The sequence below is a fragment of the Fukomys damarensis genome, unplaced genomic scaffold, assembly GCF_012274545.1.
Source record: "Fukomys damarensis isolate Sample0158 unplaced genomic scaffold, DMR_v1.0_HiC HiC_scaffold_39, whole genome shotgun sequence".
Lineage (NCBI taxonomy): Eukaryota > Metazoa > Chordata > Mammalia > Rodentia > Bathyergidae > Fukomys > Fukomys damarensis.
In genome coordinates this window covers 41,230,065-41,249,537 of record NW_022900951.1, presented here as the reverse complement: position 1 = coordinate 41,249,537, position 19,473 = coordinate 41,230,065, and the positions used below count along the sequence as shown (strand labels likewise).

The window sequence follows — 19,473 nt, the reverse complement described above, 5'->3', positions numbered from 1 at the left end:
ACATTTCAGACACAGGTTTTCTTTTTTTTAATTCATTAATTTTAGACACAGGTTTTCTACAATATAAAATGTATAGCTATAGAGAGGTTGCCATTTTTTAGTTTCTTTCCAAAACTGTTCCTTTTGATATCTTCCAACTTTTTCTATAATCCCTTCAATAAGAGACTTGAGCTTTTCATCTACTTCTCCATTTCTGGAAGTTTGATTTTTCAATTCAAACAAATTCCTCCTGAGGAAATGATTAATGGGTAATCAATACATCCTGCTGCTGTCTCCCTAATGGACACCCACTAACAAAACAACTGATGCTTCTGGAGCCTTTCTGACACCAGTTATTTTTCAAGTGAAGCTGATATCCAAAGAACTCTACTTCTGAGCTTACCAGGAGCCACTGCTCATAAGCCTATTATAACATTTGCCATCCTGACTCCCATCTTACATTTCCATAACCACCCCTCTGTGGCAACAGGGCAGCAGAAAATCAGAAACACAGTAGAGACCATCTTTAAGTCACAACAGGGTCCAAAAGGTTCATTCCTCAATGTCGTTTCTATCCCCTCACCAATTAAAACTCCAAAGATATTTCTCTAGTAAATAATTATAAAAGGTAATGCTTTACTATGTAGTACAACTTCTTTGAGCATCTATGGAAATCATTTATTATAAAGAATACAAATTCATTCAGGGCCTAGAATTTTGTCTATTTATCTCCATCTCCAGCACATGTTATAGTTCATTGTTTTTACTGATTGAATCACTAATTGATTGCAGTACTGGGGATTGAACTCAGGGCCTTCACACTAACCTAAATACCCAGCCTTTTTAAATTTTTCTTTGAGACAGGGTCTCATTAAGTTGCTAAGCTGCCCATGCTAGGCTTGAAATTGTGATCATCCTGCCTCAGCCTCACAGAATGCTGGGTTTACAGGCTGCGACACTATATCTGGTTGTAGTCTATAGTCTATTATTTGTAAGTTGCAATCAATTACAAGTTGCATTTAAGCAAAAATGTGAAAAGCAACTGTATATTATACCATCCATGAAATATGGTAGCAATAACTTGTACATAATCAGTGCTTAAAAAATTCTTACTGAATTGAAGTATGTATCTATATACATATATTTTTTTTGTTTCTTTCAGACAGGGTCTTTCTGTGTAGGTCTGGGTGGCCTTAAAGCAGCCTGGCCTTTAACTCATGGCAATTCTCCTGCCTCAGCCTCCTGAATGCTCAGATTATAGGTGTGTACCACCATGCCTGGCCCCAAATTATATTTTTTTAAAGATTCCCTGTGAAAATATTTTGAGGCCCAGCTAACCTACATACAGATCAGTCTTGTGAAGCGGGGACTACAACTTAGGATTGCCAGTATTTCTAACAGTCAATTTTGAAAGAATGGAAGTTCCCTAGAGTTGGATGTTTCTTTCCAAGGGTAAACCTATTTCTCTTTTCTCTCTCCTTACCTCATCAATTAGTTTCCTGGCATTTGCAATAGTATAATCACCAGCAAATAATACCACTAAGCATGATTCATCACTGTTCTTCTGTCTCTGACCCCATGATATGGGAACGATGCTTCTATTGGCTTCTGTGGAAACACGAACAGCTCTGAATTCTTCAGCAGTAGGAATAGGAACATAGTCCTGAACCACGGTATTTTCTGGAAGAAGGCTCCAGTTGAGTTCTCCTGACACAGGCGTAAAGTCATGAATATTACTCCACGTGTTATTGAAGATACTTAGCCCTGCATCTTTGAACTGGGAAGCTAATTCAGGGTAGTACCACTGAAAACAGCCAAATTTGATATTTGTAGATGACTCAATAATGGGTTGAGTGGCGCAGCACAAAAAGACTTCCAGCTTTCTGCAATCCCGAACACGAAACTGTTGGCAAGCTAATGTGCACTTGCAATCTCTGCAATTCCGGAAAAACACACTGCCTTTCACAGGTCCCAGAAAAATTATGCAGTTAGTACAGTCATCGATGGTAACTGCAGCAGAGTGATCAAAAATATAGATGTTGCAGTTCTCACAGTCTTGAATGAAAAATTGTTGTCCTGCCACTTTCCCAGGTAAGCGACCTACTGTTTCATCTTTCAGCCCATTGAACATGTAGTCTTTTATATCAACCTGCAGGGACAAAGCACAGACCTTGAGTATTATTAACATTATCCAACAAAATCAATTAAGTGCCCATTGAGTGTCAGGTACAATTCTTAGAGCAAAATAAGTTCTTAATCTTTGCAACATAGTAAGAAAAAAACAGGACATTTTTTTCTCCCAATACATAAAAGTCATAAAGGATGAAAAAGGGAGAAGAAACTGTCACATGTAAAGGCTCAAAGACATATCCACCAAATACAATATGTAGACATTGTTTGGATCTTACTTCAAACATACAGCTATGAAAAATTTTTGAGGTGACTGGGGAAATAACACATATACTCCACAGCATATCACATAAATATTAAGGAACTTTTCATTTTGTTAGGTGGAGGATAGCATTGTAGTTATAGGGGGGAAAGGAATTTATCAATTAAACATTTTAATTGTTTAAAAACTATAAGCCTAGGGCTTGGGATTTAGCTCAGTGGCTCTGCACCTGCCTGGCAAGCACAAGATCCTGAATTTGATCCCTGATACCAAAAATAAATAATATTATAAGCTTAGTATGTGGCATATCTACAGTAAGAAAATATGCACCTGGAGGACTAAAGTGTCCAGTTTCTTTGACAATTATATCTATTATAAGACTTATAATCTTGCTGAATATATATTCAACTCCCATGAGAGAAATCCACTTTCTCACCTATCAAATTTCATTTCTGCGCATATACAGCTAGAAAGCAGGGCTGTATGTGTAATCCCAACTACTTGGGAGGATGAAGCAGGAGGGTCTCAAGTACAAGGTTAGCCTGGGCTACAAAGACTTTGTCTCAAACAAAACATAACAACTAAAAGGCAGCCTCTGTGACATTAAGGTTGGAGTCTCCTCGTGAGTTAACCCAGGTAACACAGCATCATTGCTACTGTCAGCAGGCTTTAGTGTATTTGGGTTGTATAATAAAAAATTATGTGGCACACAGGGTCAAAATATATTTTTTCATCATCACTAATAAAATATCTAAGAAAATTCCACTCATTCTATATATTCATCTAGCTTTCTGATGCTTTTTTCTTTTCGTGTATTTTGCTTTTGCTTTTTCATAATGCTTCACCTTTAAAACTTTTACTTTAAACAATTTTGATACTGAAAATAAACCCAGACCAAACACATTTCTCTATCCTTGCACAAATCAACAGATGAGCCTATTCCTATACCCTAACTGATATCTACAATATGACACAGAAAATGGGTAAGACTCGTGTTAGTGTTTGCATCTACAAATTTGATTCAAACATTTATTAAGTTATGCTTACAGTGTAATTATTTAAAATTTTACTACTTCCTTCCTTAGGTAGTTTAAACAGTAGCTCACATAATCCCCCCCACCTTTTTTGGTACCAGGGATCAAACTCAGGACCTTGCTCTTGCCAGACAGGTGGTGGCACCACTGAGCTAAATCCCTGGCCCTGCTCACAGAATCTTTTAAACAGCATGCTCTGAATCTGACACATTAATTTTTTAATTTTAACTGATCAAAATACAGTCACCAGGGCTGGGGATGTAGCTGAGTGGTAGACTGTGTACTTAACATGCTTGAAGCCCTGGGTTGGATCAATCTGTCTAGTCACTAAAAGGCCATTCTGATTTCTTTCTAATGATGCTTTAATCTTCTTGAACTGTTTGTGAATGTATAAATTTTATAAAAAACTATGTACAAGAAACAGGCTCCCACAGATATAGTACATAAAATTTGATTATTTACAAAGCAAAATGTAATTACTTTAATCATTATCAAACTAGCTTAAAGTGATTTATTCAGTAATGCACAATAAATACTGTATTTACTTAGTTTTATATGATGTGCTAGGGGGAGTACTGGTCTGTATCGTGAGGAAACGAAAGAGGTCCTTGGTTTCCAGCCTCAATTTTGTTACCTATGAGCATCATGATCCTGAAAATGTTTAACTTTCTGGATCTTTAGTCAATGAAACAACATTTGAACATTTAATATAAGCCAGACATTGTTTTAGGCACTAAAATAAATATGATCAGCTCTCTCCCTAAAGAAAGTAAATACTTACCTGAATAAATAATTTAAATCATGTAATCAGAATGCTGAGAATATTCTAGCAATACAGAAGTAGGATACCTGGAGAGGACAGACGACTTCCTACACAAAGTAAGGATGAATAAGTTAGAGTTTACCAGGTCAAAGGAATAGCCAGCTTTCCTCCCTACATCAGACAAATTAAGTAAAAATTTCCAGGAAGCAGGAGGAAAATAAAGTGGTCTGGGATTACCAGTGCTATCACAATGGTAGTAGATATTGCAAAGATAGAGAGGTAGGCAGGGGCCAAATTATAAAGCTAAGGGTGATAGGGAGTTACTTATGGGTAATAGGGAGCCACAAAAAATTTTAACACATTCCTGCCAGCTTGAAGCCCCAATGGCGCATGCATGACTGTCGTTGACCACTGGGTGGTTCAGAGCCACTTGGCAGCAAGACATATGGATTTCGGCCCTGTTGTGAACATGTTAAATAAGCTAAATTTATATTTCAGGAAGATTATTATGATAAGAATAAGGAACAATGGAACACGAATTTGAGAGGCAGATCCAGAAAGAGCTGGAACAAGAGCAGTAGTTAGAGGGAAGAGGAAGAAGGGATGAATTTGAGAAATATTGAGGAAAGAACCAGATTTGGTACTTCAATGGCTATAGGAGGTAAGGTAGAAGAGTCAAACAAGATTTCTCTTAGGGAAATGATAATTCCCTAGCCTAATGATTCAATTCTAGTGGTGGCACACACAGAACAAAAAATACAGGCGGCAAAGTAAATTTAATGTAAGAAGAGGTGTTCAAGGAATTCCATTTCTTGGACTTTATAGGTGACCCATAAATACAAAGATAAAGTGTTCCAGTTTGGCCTCTCCCAAGATGCTAAACTAACATAGCTGCTGGCTCAATTGCCCATACTCAGCCTCAAATGAACCAAGTTTTAAAAATCCAAGAAAGGGGAAAATATGAGAAACTCCTATAGTAGTGTGTGGGAGGATGAAATAAAAAAGGAACCTCTGAGGGCTGGGGATTTAGCTCAGTGGTGCCGCTGCCTGCCTTGCAAGTGCAAAGACCCAAGTTTGATCCCTGGTATCAGAAAAATTTAAAAAAAGAGGAACTGCTGAGATTTCTGCTCTTGCTTCTCTCACAAATCTCAAGATAAACATCTCTTCCCCACACCTTCTGGGACTCAGACCACTGGTCCAGAATTCCTTGGGTGTAATTTCAGGTTAGGACAAAAACACTGTGTTGGTGGAGAGCTACGAAGAACAGGGAGACTATCTAGGGAAGCTACTTCCCCTCCATGACTCTGTCAAACCCCTACAACTGAGGGACTAAAACCTAAGGAAAGGGGCTGGGATTACAGTTTAGTGGTATACCACTTGCCTAGCACGACTGAGGCCCTGGGTTCAATTCCCAGCACAGTTAAATAAAATAGAAAAAAACTAAGGAGTGTTTTCATACACTGTTTTTCTCATTTATTGATAGATCAAGTATGCCCCCAAATTAAAATAAACAAATACATAAGATCTGAACCACACAATAACTAAGCTTGAATTCCATATTCAACAAGTAGAATAACCTTAAGAAAGTGTCAAAGATTGTTTAAAAAATCATGTACTAGCCCATAAAGAAAGCCTCAAAAATTTTTCAGTAACATCACAGATCATGATCTGGGACCAATATGTAATTAAACTAAGAGTTAATAATAAAAATTACTTTAAAAAATTCCTCACCTACTTGAAAATTTCCAAAACACTGCTAATAATCCATGGATTAAAAAAGAAATCATAAGGCTGGGATTTAGCTCAGTGGCGCTGTGCGTGCCTCGCAAGCACAAGATCCTGAGTTCGATCCCCAGTACCAAAAAAAAAAAAAAAAAAAAAAAAAAAAAAAAAAGAAAGAAAAAGGAAATCATAAGCAAAATCTAAAACTATTTGCAATTAAATCTCCATGCATCCCATAGGAGAAAAGATAAAATCATAGCAGAGATTAATCATTTGGAAATCAAATATATAATAGTATCAGCAAAACCCAAAGTTTTTTTTGGGGGGGGTACTGAGGATTGAACTCAGGATCTTGTGCTTGCGAGGCAGGCACAGCACCACTGAGCTAAATCCCTGGCCCCCAAAGTAGGTTTAAATAGGCAAAACTCTGGCAAGAATAATTTAAGAAGTTAGAAAACAAACAATAATTAATTAAATGTGGGATACAACTGTAGATGTTAAAAAGAGAATCCAACCATATGTCCATAATTTTAAAAAGATTTGGTTTGCAAAATGAACAAATCTCTTAAAAAGTAACTTACCACAACTAACACAAGAAAAAATTGGAAGCTTAGAAAGCTATCACAGGAAAAGTAACTCTTATCTGAAATGGTTGGGACCAGAAGTGTTCTAGAATTGAGTTTTTCAGTTTTTAGAATATTTGCATAGGCTTTATTGGTTGAGCAACCTTAATCTGAAAATCTCAAACTTCTTGGGTATCATGCATTACTCAAAAAGTTTTCAATTTCAGAGTATTTTGGATTTTCAGATTAAGGATGCTCAACATGCACTATTAAAGAAATAGAAACAGTGCTAAAGTTCTCCCAAAACACTAGGCCCTGTTGGGTTTACAAGCGGATTCCAATTTTATTCATTCCAGTCTTAAGCAAACCCTTAAAGACAACAGAAAAAGCAGGAATAATCCTAACTCATGTTACTAGCCTGCTCAGCAATGACACTAAGAAAATTAGATAGATATATAACAAAAGCAGAAAACTTCACACATGCCCACTCACAAAACATCGCAAATTAATTCTATAAACAAGTTAGATATATCCCAAATTCTGTGAAAATGGTTCACTATTAGAAAATCTTGAAATAGAAATTATCAATCACTATGTGATACCAACTTATTCCTAACGCTTGTTCCCTCCCTATTGAACGTTATTATTCAGTAATTCGGAAGTACTTACTGTGAAGTATACCTCCCCTCCGATTCCCTGTACCCAGAATGCCTTCTCTCAGTTTTGTGTGCCCATCTGTCAAACATTTTCTGTGAAGCTTTGCAGGTTCCCTTAACCAGATGCATGCTGTCCTACATTCTGAGTACATTACATTAAATACCAGTCTGTTTTCCCTACTGCGATGTAAGATTTAGGCTGGGATCCTGTAATTAGTCTACTAAAAATTGAAGCACTTTGGTACCCTTCTTTTTCTCCAAAGCACTTAGCTTCCTTCTAATATACTATATATGAATATATTATACATATACAATAATTTCTTCCAATATACATTACATATTACTTATTGTCTGTCTTCCCTCTGCGCTCAAGACATCATTAGCTACATGAAGAAAGGGATACTTCACCCTTGTCTGTAGCACCTAGAACAGTGCCTGCTATTACAGAGGCACTCCACACATACTTGTTGAATCCATTTTAATTATTTAATCTTGGCTACCTCAAAGTGTAACCCAGGGTAGACGGTCTATAGCAGTGATGGTGAACCTTCTAGAGCTTTCAATCATAACAAACAACCTGCTGCAGCACGCATGCCATAGGTTCACCATCACAGGTCAATAGGCTATTATGTGAAAAGTGATAATAATTTACTCTGTTAAGGGGAACTTCAGGCTTCTCCATATCCCCTTCTTCATTCCATCCCCAAAGAAGTGGGACTCTGATATCGATCAAGAACAAAATGGTAGGGCTAGGAGTGTAGCTTAGTGACAGAGCACTTGCCTAGCATCCATAAGGCCCTGAGTTCCATCCTCAGCACTGAAAAAAAAAAAGAACAAAATTATATTCTCAGGAGTCATTAAATTGGCCAGCCTGAGTAGGAAAATAAAATAAAAGAACTGTTAACTATATACAAAGCCTGAAAGAAGCATTCCTTTTAGTGCCTGTCCTGGGTCTTTTTACATTTTCTTCTCTCTCATGCCTGCAGTAAAAGGAGGCTGAGGCTGCCTTCCAGTTTGAAAAGCCAGTAGAAGCGGGTGGGAATGTAGTCATGGAGAAGCCTCAATGGGATCTTGATCTACTCCAGACCTCAAAGTAAGAAAAGGGAACATAAAAGAATGGTTTAAGTCAATTCTGCTTTAGACCTTAGAATAAAAACATGATCTGGTCATTTTCTGCTGGTCTTCTTGGCACCGATCAACTTCCCACAGTGGGGTTGGTAAGATAAAAAAATGCCACAAATAGACAAATAGGTGTAGAGAAAAGTTAAATAGTTGACCTATCTCTACTAAGGTCACAAGTTCCATGGGGAAGATGAATCCTCATGTCTCAGTAGTGGTTTATCTCATTGCACTAGAAACATCTTTACATGTTTATGTAAAATTTTGTGTGTATCTTTCTGGGGAATTCATTTGAGGTTCAAGATTTGAGCCAAATGATCTCTGCTTAAGACACAGATAAGTTTGCACACCTGCTAGTATACTTACCTGAGAATTAAGCAATACTTGTTATTTGTAAGGATTTACCTACTGTTTTCTGCATGACAAATGATACATGTTATGAGATGTATGTAGTATTAGCTGATAAATTACTATACTACTTGGAGTTAAGACTTTTTATTGCAAATACGGAAATTCTATTCTTTTAAATCACTGATGTATTTTCTTATGGAATGGCTAAGGCTGTGTTATGGACTAAATGTTTATGTCTCTTCAAAATTCATATGCTGAAGTCCAGGTGGGGATTTAGCTCAGTGGTTCCAGCGACTGCCTTGGAAGTACAAGGGCCCGAGTTCAATCCCCAGCACAAAAAAAGAAAAAAAAATGAAGCCCAAACCTCCAAGATGATGGTATTTGGAGGTGGGGGGTCCTTTTGGAGGTAATTAGGTTTAGATGAAGTCATGAGCCACATGAGAGGTCCTGTTATATAACCCGCTCAGTCTGTGATATTTTATTAAGGCAGCCTGTCTTAGTCTGCTCCAACTGCAAAAGTTTCTTCTGTTTGTCTTTACCAGGCCTTTCCTCTGTGTATGAAGAGGGGAAGAAGAAAGAATGAGAATGAGCACACATTTCTCAGTCTCACACAGGGAGTGTTTTAGCTCCCTGGTGAATCTTCTTAAAAGAACATTAATCCTATGGATCAGAGCTCCACTCTTATGACCTTATTTAACCTTAACTTTCTTGCAAGCCTGACCTCCAGCACAAATACAGCCACTGAGGGGTTAGGTCCTCAACATGTGAATTTGATATTCAGCTCAAAAGAGCTGTCAATGCTGAGGATTTAAATGTAATTTACTGTTCTTATAAGTACAGTGGACCCTCAAGTTATGACTGGCCTGACATATGAACAACTTGGATTAATTAGGTTAATAGAAGATTTATCTGCCTCTTGTTATCTACAGTGTGTACCCAGGTAAACATCCAGATCTCAGCTGTATTGACTTACAACCCACTTGAGTTACAACCAGCCCTTGGGAACCAATTGAATTCGCAAGTCAAGGTTCCACTGTATTTTCTCTGGACATTCCAGCTTTCTTAGGTCATGGGGAGAAATTAATCCTATAGCTATATAGTTCTGTAGTATAAAATTATTTGGATTGTCAACCCAATCTTCAGAGATTAAGCTTAGGATACAGCATGTGGCTGTATTTTCTCAACAATTCCCCAAAACTCCTCAAAACAAAAAGTAATAATAACATGAAACTTAGACTCATAATATTTCCGAAAGTTACTAGTTCTCAGGGTTCCCAAAGCATGAGTTCCTATAAGGATGGATAACTGTGCATGGTGGTACATATCTATAATCCCAACACTCTGAGAGGCTGAGGAAGGAGGATCACAAATTCAAGCCTCTCTAGGGTAAATTAGTGATTTAGCGAAACCTTGTCTCAAATAAAAAATAAAAAATGGGCTGGGGTAGTTTGGTGCAAAGGCCTGGGTTCAATCCCATGAACTCCCCATCCCACATCCAAACATAGAAGAGGTCATGCTTTATATTACTTTTTTTAGAAGAACCACTTAAGAAATGGGTTTATGCAGGGTGTAGTGGTATATACCTGTAATCCCAGAAATTCAGGAGGCTGAGGCAGGAGGATCACAAGTTTGAGGCTAGCCTGGGCAACTTATTTGAGAGTGCATCAAAATAAAAAATAAAAGGCCCCAGAACGGCAAAAAAAAAGTTAGGCTGTGTTTCTTACTATAATCCTTAAAAGGTAATGGGTATACTTTCAAAAATAAAAAAGTCAGAAGTTAGAACTAATCTAGTATTAATTTAATGTCCTACAGCTACTAAGTTAAGCATTTACCCCAAAAGAAAACAAAGTGATTATCTTATTTGCTGAGCATCAATGCAATTTTTTATTAAAATTTGTGTCCACAGTTAAATTTCCATAATAACCTGAGTAACCTCAGATAAAAAAAAAATAGAATGTGTTCATTTCAACAGAAATCTAGCCCTCAAAAAAGTCTTTTAAAAATTGTTTAGAAAAAAAAATCACAGGGCCGGGATTTAGCTCAGCGGTTCGGTGGCCTGCCTTGCAAGCACAAGGACCTGAGTTCAATCCCCGGTACCAAAAAAAAAAAAAAAAAAAAGAAAAAATATCACATAGCTTCTGCCAGTCTCTCTTGGGCCTCTGGCCCTGGGAACCTAGCTGTGATGCTTTCAGGAAGCCCAGACCGCATGGAGAGCACCTGCTCAGCCCTAGTTAAGTTCTCCGCTGAAAGCCAGCATCAACCTGCCAGCCAGCTAAGTGGCGAAGGCATCCTCAGTATAAGTATCTCAGCCATGTCAAGCTGCCACAGTGGATACCACATTGAGCACAGCAACCTTGTTTGTCCTCACACAAGTTGCAGAGTTGTCAACAACATAAATATTTGTCATTATTTTCAAGCTATTAAGTTTTGTGGTGGTTTGATACACAGTAATGGATAACTAGAATACTTTGTGTACTTAGAAGTAAGTTAAAACAGCAAGTGGCCTATTCAGTATAGGTTCTACTTTTCAGCAGGTCCCCACCCAATTTCTAATTGTACTAACACAGGGATCAGTTTCTCACAAAGCCATCCTTTGTACTGATGAACAATCCTGGGAATTACGATGTTTTAAGTTCTATCCTTGGTGATGACCATGACTTTCTAGCCTCTATAATTCAGGAAAGGCCTGTATCTTATTACATAGTGGCAAAAATTTTAGCACTGTCCCAATTTATAGGCAAGAAACCCGAAATGTACAAATTGTTTGCTTTAACTAAAGTTATACCAGGGACACTTGAACTTCTGGCATAAGGTTTATTATTATTTCTGTGAAACATGACACAAATATAACAGATACAAGAAAGTTGTTTAACAAATCTCAACTTTCATACTTACGCCATCATTATTCAGAGAACTAACCCTTATTTCTATTATTAGAGGTGGTATATTGGCATGGATAACAGGAAAATGAAAAACTTTTTTGTACTACTCATCCTGACCTCATTTTTTAATTTAAATGTTCCATTTAAATTCAAAAACTCCAGTAACCTCTTGGAAGTCTGGGATAAGTATTATAATTTTAGTCTTCCTTGGTGTTTGAATACATATATATTGAATACTTGGCCTACCTATGGGAAACAGCATACAGACCAAAGAGGATAAAAGCATTTCCTTTCAAATGATTTAAACACAAACCTTACAATCCGAAAATATTTGTCATTTCAGTGTAGTAACTGTATAGTAAGCTTTTCTCTTTTTCAACGTCAACAGCAATAGAAAATGAACTTCTTCCTCTGTTGACTACAGTATGTCAGTTGCCACGACAACGCTTAGTCCCCAAACATTCTTTCTAATTGAGACAATTTCTCCTTGCTTTAGTCCCCTAAGACTGACCCAATTACCAAACTCAAAACCAAAAACCCAAGGGGTACCCTTTAATAAAGATCTCATTACACAACCTAAGGAAAATTTAAACATCACTTTTCCAAGTTGCGTGGAAACTTCATGCCACTCATTCTGCTTTTGAATACCTACAGTCTTACAATTTGAATGGTAATTGTCTGAACTAATTTGAAAACCATATATGCTATACTCAGTGACCACTTATAGAAGCCTACATTTTTAATATAAATAATTTCTGATAACATACATGCAGCATATCTCATGTTCTCTAGGCTGCATTTGCATTATATTTCTTCTAAGGTACAATTAAAATCTTCTAGGAGCAAGGAAGACCATGCTCAGTAAATGTATCATTGGACTAAAATACAACATTTGTACACTACCCCAACTTGACCTCATGGGAAGGAACTAGAAAAAAATAATTAAAATCATGTAAAACTTACAAGCTATTATAAATGTGGCACCTTAGAGAGAATTCCTGGTAATTCCAAGAGAAACAAAATCCCTAAAAGAAAAAGGAATCTTGCAAAATGTGTTATCTCCAGTCTCAAAGTTTAAACAAATAATTATCTTTCTCCAATAGTTAGACATTTTTATTAGTTGATCAATATTTTAACTTTTATTTGGGGCTTGGAGAAACCTATAGTTTTGTTTGTTTGGTATCAGGGATTGAACTCAGGACCTTGGACTTGCATGGAACCACTAAGCTAAATCCCCGAATCCTCGACCCAAAATGTTCTTTCTTTTTGGTACTGGGGATCAAACTCAGGTCCTTGTGCTTTCAAGGCAGTCACCAGAAACACTGAGCTAAATCCCTGACCCTTATTTGGGGCTTGGGATAGAGCCCTTGATGCTCAACACTGCAAAAAAAAAATTCAACTTTTATTATACACACTCAAAAATATATTTTACATATATACTAACATCTCTTACATTTCTACAACAATAGTATGTAGCAGTGTTCTCAAAAAATGTTTCCTATTTACAACTGAAAGTTTTCTACATGTTCATTTTTTGGGGGAGCTTAGATATTTTTGTCCACTATTCTATTTTTCAATGATTTCACTTAGACAAAGAACAAAGAAAAATCACATATATGGATCTAAAAGAAGGATTAACATGAAAGACCCCAACTACTCTGAACATTATGTTAATAAATGTTAACTGTAAGACAATTTACTGTGCAATTAGACAGATACAACCAAGGCTACTATAAATTTTTAAAAAGCACTTTTGTTTTAGCTTATTTCAAAACAAAAAGTTGAGGCAAAAATCATAACTTTCTCTGTGGCAGACAGTTCAAGCTTGAAGAGCATTGTTACAAATCCTAAGGCCAAAGAAAATGAATCTTTAAAAAAATCACCCATCAACTAATTTTAAAATATGTGTAATCTATAAACATGATACTTTCCTATTCTATATGATGAAATACTGGTATCCAGTACGGACAAAAGAGAAAAAATATACCACATGAGTCAAAGGGGCCTGAGAACCAGAGACAGAAAGATGTGCAAAAAAGCTTTCAATTTCTTAGACCTAACATTTCAAGAATCTAGATGAATAAATTCTGCTGGAGTTTGAAAATCATGAAGAAAGTTTTATGATATCAAACCATTAATAACTTATTTTTAAGTATTTTGTGGTAAAGAGGTTACCTTAAGCAAGATTTAACTGTTCATAACATTCATTTTTTAAATCTTTCATTTTTCTTGGAAGAGAAAAATAATTGACAAACCTATCAAAATAATAAGCACAAATGAAGAACTATGTAGAAAGAGGAACCATTATGAAATGTATGAGTAAGAGTATTGTGTGCAAGACTAAGGGAGTTTTCAAAGTTTTTTGGTTTCTGGTTGCATATAAACGTAAAAATAAGGGCGTTTTCGTTCTTATAGAGTAACAATAAAACACTGCCTAGTTTATGATGGTTACTTTCACCTACCATTCCGAAACTGAATCAATTTTCATTTTTCCAGAGGAGGGAAAAAATCTAACAAATCTAGAGTCCACTTATTAACTGAGAAAATTTACCAGTAGAATATATCCTGAGGCGCCAGAGATTTGCTCGGGAGGGCAGACAAAAGAGAAATAGTCACAGAATGAATATAAGCCGCCAAAGAGATGACAATCAGTCCCACGTGTAATTCGACTACTGGACCAAAACGCTTCAGGGCGCTGCCTATGCAGTGAAGTGATCTGAGATTCAGCGCATTTTTGGCTTCATCTCTTCCTTGAGTCCATCCTGGCGCGCGGAAGTCAGCGCAAGTCAGGGTGTGGAGCTTATCGATTTAGACTGAGAACTCTAAGGCCCCTTTTAGCGCTTCACAGCCTCTTGGACATTCCCCGCCCCCAAGAGTCGTACACCCTTACTTTACTCCCGTTGGAGAGAAAGACAGTTGTTAGATCGGCTCTCAGGCTGCAAAGGACCAGCGCGGGGGTGCGCGGGGCTCAAGAAGGCAGAGACTACAGCTGCGAGACTTTACCTTCTCGCGCTGGTCCCAGCTGTACTGCTTGGGCCGCTCCTCCTCGCTCTCGGGCCGCGACTCCTTCTTAGTCTTCCTCTCCTTGGAGAAAAAGCAGCCCATGATCCTGACCTGCAGCACCGGCGCAGGCACTTCCTGGAGAGTAGCGTGACCCCTGGACGCCTCAGCCCCGCAGCCCTCCGCGACACCACCCCCGCGGAGCCGTCCAGCCTCCTCTAGCCTCGGTTAGCTCGCCAGGCCCAGCCCCCCCTTTTTCTTTTCCCCCTGTCGCCTGGACTACCCACTGCAGCCAATGGTTGCTCAGAGCCCATTGAGCCAATCAAAGCCCCGCGAGCAGTTCGGCGCGGCCTATAGTCAGAGTACTACGTAGTCTCACCAATCCGCGCCTGGCTCCTGCGACAGCGGCTGGGCTGGTCTGCTAATCGGGTCCTCGGCTCGGCCCTTTTCCGATCTCCCAGCGCTGCCCCTTCTGGAACTCGGTGGGGCTCCGAAGCTAGTGAGTTGTTGCACTCGCATCAGGGTCTTTTTACCTTTGCTCCTGTTTCCGAACGCCGGACGCGGGAGGGACTCCTAGCGGAATGTTGGACTTGTTTTATGATGCAAATTGTGAGAAAACAGGGATTCTTGCTGACACCCGAAGGTCCTGAAGTTTGCATTCCTTTACTCCTCCTTTTCCCTCTGCACCCTTTCAACCAGCACCATGTTATCCTCTTCTGTGCTTTCTTAATACTTATACACATTGCTTTAAAATTGTACAAGTCTTAGTAAAATAATTGTTTCATGTCCCTATTAGAACGGAGAATTTGAGATCAAAAGGCACGTACCTACCCAGTCCCCTAGCCTGGCTGAGTTCATGGTAGGCGCTCAATAAAGCAAGAATTGTAATGCAGTGGCTTTATCCTGTAGTCCCAGCTCTGGGACAGAGGCAAGAGGGTCACTTGAGCTCAGGTGTTGGAGGCCAACCTGGTCGACTTAATGAGACCTCAGAGAAATAAAGTGCTTGTGAAATGAATGTATGATAGACTTTTAAATACATATACACCAAATGTTAACAACACTCGATTCAAATTTTACTACAAAACACATATATTGCTTATTTAATTGAAAAGGTAAGTTGGTTTCTCTGATACAGTATTATGACATCTCTGTAGGACATCAAATGAATATCTGTTCAGGTTCAAATTTGGTTCTTTTTACTTTCCCACACTTAGTAACATCTAGTGTGTATTCTCAATGAGCTGCTGACTTGAGCATTAAGAATGTTTGTTCCCCTTTCACTTCCTGTCCTTTGTTACACAAGTAGGATGAAAAATAGAGTGGTTAAGTATTAGAAATTACTGCAAATTTACATTTCAGGTCTTAGGCAATCGAGTCTTTGCCCAGTGCACTTTTTGCATCTTCAGAATCAGATGAAAGTTCTATGAGAATGTTTTTGAATTAGATCCTCAGTACATATTTTATTTTCATAGAATATTAAAATTGTGATCATATAGTGCAGGGGAGGAAGCAGAGATACAGAGACATGAAGGGACTAATCTGTGGTCACCATGAGAGCGATTGAATAGGGACTAGAAAAACCTAGAGCCTGTGTTGTCTACAGGTTTAAATGTGTTCCTTTCTTATCGAAAATACAGAACAAAAGAAGCATCTGTTTTGCCCTTCTGATGCCTGTGGGAGTTCAGTCCCAAGGTGAGCAAACAACCAACAACACATGAACAAAAAAGCACAACAAAATGAAATTTAGAGAAACAATCTCTAAAACTCTCATTGTTTTTGGAATATTCGGTAACAAAAAACTCAAACCTAAAACAAAACCTGTATCCAAGAGTGATCTTTTCAGCAACCCTTAAATAAAAATGAAAGACCTTTTTCTATTAATTCCAATTCCACCATCACTCTGACATTGATAATTTTAATTAAATTAAGTTAAATTTCAAAAAGCAGGGACTAGAAAGCCAAGGAACAGAACTAGTGCTCTCTCATGCTCTTTCTCCCCCTCTATCTTACTCTTTTATTCTTTTCTCCCTGTCTTTTCTCTTTCCCCATGAATTCTCATCACTACTTTTCCACAAACCATCTTACTCATCAGCCTATCCCACCTTGATTCCTCCTGGCTTTTCTGTCCAAGTACTGACTCTCAAAGTGGGTACTATGATAAATTGCTAGGCAGTCAATAACAGACTGTCTGTAAATGAGTATGCATTCCCACAGGGATGGATTCCAATATACAAACATGATTAGGAGCAGATCCTGAAAATGAATGTGCTAGTAGCTCTAATTCTGCAAAGTCCCAGCAGAGACTGATTGTTCCTTCTGCCTGAACTATCTCTCCTGCTATTTATACTTTGTGATTTCTTTTTTCTTTCTGTTTTTCTTTTTTTTTTTGAAACAAGTTCTCGCTGTGTAGTCCAGGCTAGCCTCAAACTCACAGTCCTCATGCCTCAGCCTCCTGCATATGAAGATTACCATTATTTACCACCATGCCTAGAACTCTGTGACATCTATTCTATAGAATACTGCCCTCCATCATCTTCATCTCAATGTATATATTCATCTATGTTAAAATGTTAGGAAAAAAAGGAAAGGAAAGGAAAGGAAAGGAAACAACAGTTGGGTTGTGGTTTTATGCCTGGCCACAAGCTGTAGAAATGGTTCTGGGTCCCTTGTTCCTTGACCTCAGAAGTGACAGAGTTACTTATGTAGAGATAGTGCTGAAGTGATATATCTGTACAGCATGAGTAAGGCAATTGCCCCAGTGAAGTTAACTGGAAAATTCCCCATGCTTGAGTTGACCTGACTCTGTATCGACCGAAGGAAGCATCAAGTAACGGAGGAAGGAAGGAGAGGAGAGTTTCAGTTATCTGTTGCTGCACAACAAACCACTTGATACGTAATGGCTTAAAACAGCATTTATTTTACTCATGAATCTGCATTTTAGGCAGGGTGCAGCAGAAACAACTCAACTCTGTTCCACAGTATGTTCAAAGCCACAGATGGGATGATTCACACAGTTAGGAGGACTAACCAAGAGTCATTGCACTTAAAAAAAAAAGTCATTGCACCTGAAATCTCAGGGCTTCCCCATGTGCTCACACAGCAACATGGCTTCAGGATAAATGGTCTCCATGTGGCAGTGATGGCGAACCTTTGACTGAGTGCCCAGACTGTAATCCAAAATCCACTTATTTATTGCAAAGTGCTAATGCTACAAGTAAGCCTGAATATCCAATGCTTGGCTGCCAGGGCAACTTGGCTCCAATGCTGACATGGCTCTGCACGCCTGCTGTGACACATGTGCCATAGCTTCACCACCCATGCTGCATGGAGCCCAGAGCTCCAAGGGTAAGTGCTCCAAAAGACCATGCCTCAGAAGTCACACACCATCCCCTCCACTGAGTTCTTTTAGTCACCCAGGGCCCATCCTGACTCAAAGTGAGAAGACTAGATAAGGGATATGAATACAATATAGTGCAGGTCTTTGAGTTTGTCATTTCAAACACTATTGTGAGTGTTAATGTATTACTCATGTACAGAAGAAGAGGATTGGAAGGTTTTAAAAAATTCGACAGGCAGATAACCTTTTTGATATGCAAAGTATTATTAGCCCTAGTATGTAGCTCCTATGAGTTGATTGAAAACAGCAATAATATAATTGAAAAAAATGGTCAAGACCATAACTAGGCAGAGAGGGTATACAAATAGCCAATAAGCATGCAAAAAGATGTTCAATCATAGTATCTAGTGAATACAGATTACATAATGGTGAGTTTTCACTTTTTATTATTGACTTACATACAAAAATATTAAATTTTGATTATATTCAGTGTTGGAAAGTGCAGAAATGGACATGTGAATTGCTGTGTAGCTTGAGAATGTGACATAGCAGCCTGCATTAAGACATAAAATGTGGCCAGGTGTAGTGGTGCACGCCTGTAATCCCAGCACTCTGGAGGCTGAGGCAGGAGGATCCAAAGTTCAAGGCCAGCCTGGCTTATATAGTGAGTTCAAGGCCAGGTTAAATTACATAGTGAAACTCTGTCTCAAAAAAAAAATATATATATACACACACACAACTCTTGAGCCCAACAGTCTTAAGCCATTGGTAACTATCAGTTCCCAGATACAGCCAGGTAACTTTTTTGAGCCAATATTTCTTCTCACTTTAACTTTCAAAAAAATTTTGTGGATTTTCTTTTACTACCTTATTAATCAGGCATAATTATTTTTAAAAACATTGACTATTGTGTGTAATAAAGTTATAAAACTTGTATTTTTTCCAATTGCTCTTACCAGGGGATATCTATATAATGTTGTTTGTAAAAGTCTTAATGTACGCCAAGTAAAAAAATATTTGTTCATCAATGACCTGACTGTGAGCATAACCTTATTCAATCCAGTTATTTTCTTTCTTCCTTCTATTACAGTTGGTAAATCTATCCTCTCATGCACATGCCAACTTGCCACATAGATTATGGTGTCATACTGGTAATGTCTAACAACATTATCATTCATTATAAAAAATTCATGGCTATCTCTGTGTACTATGCACTATCCTAAGTGATGAGATGAAAATAGATTATATTCTCAATTGGGTGAAAGAGATAAACCAGGAAATAAAGATTACAGTACAATGTTATAGTAAAGAGATAACAATACACACACATACACATACACAGAACAAAAGACAGAGAAGATGTAACACAGGGCTGGGGATTTAGCTCAGTGGTTCCGCTGCCTGCCTCAAAAGTATAAGGTCCTGAGTTCGATCCCCACTACAAAAAAAACCAAACAAACAAACAAAAAAAAGATGTAACACAGAGTTCAAACTTGGTACAAAAAGGGTATTACAGGGGAGACAGATTTCTAACTCAGATTGGGGTGGAGAGAATAAAGGAGTCAAGGAAAATTTCATAGAAGTGAATGGTCTTAACAGCATAAAATTGCTATTCACCAACATTTAGATAAAGGAGTTTAAAAATAATTTTAAAATAAAGGGGGAAAAAAGATAT

At 38.0% G+C, this 19,473-nt stretch overlaps 1 protein-coding gene across 1 annotated transcript in view; it reads right to left on the bottom strand.

The window, feature by feature from the left end:
* Window positions 1-14,732, bottom strand: part of Rp2 (RP2 activator of ARL3 GTPase) — a 30,960-nt gene extending 16,228 nt beyond the window's left edge. Inside the window, exons 1-2 of the mRNA XM_010643486.3 lie at window positions 14,465-14,732; window positions 1,463-2,128 (exon numbers count right to left, since the gene is read on the bottom strand). Of these exons, the coding sequence (XP_010641788.1) occupies window positions 1,463-2,128; window positions 14,465-14,566 (768 nt within the window). The 5' untranslated portion in view covers window positions 14,567-14,732. The remainder of the gene's footprint in view (window positions 1-1,462; window positions 2,129-14,464) is intronic.
* Between the last annotated feature and the right edge of the window lie 4,741 nt (window positions 14,733-19,473).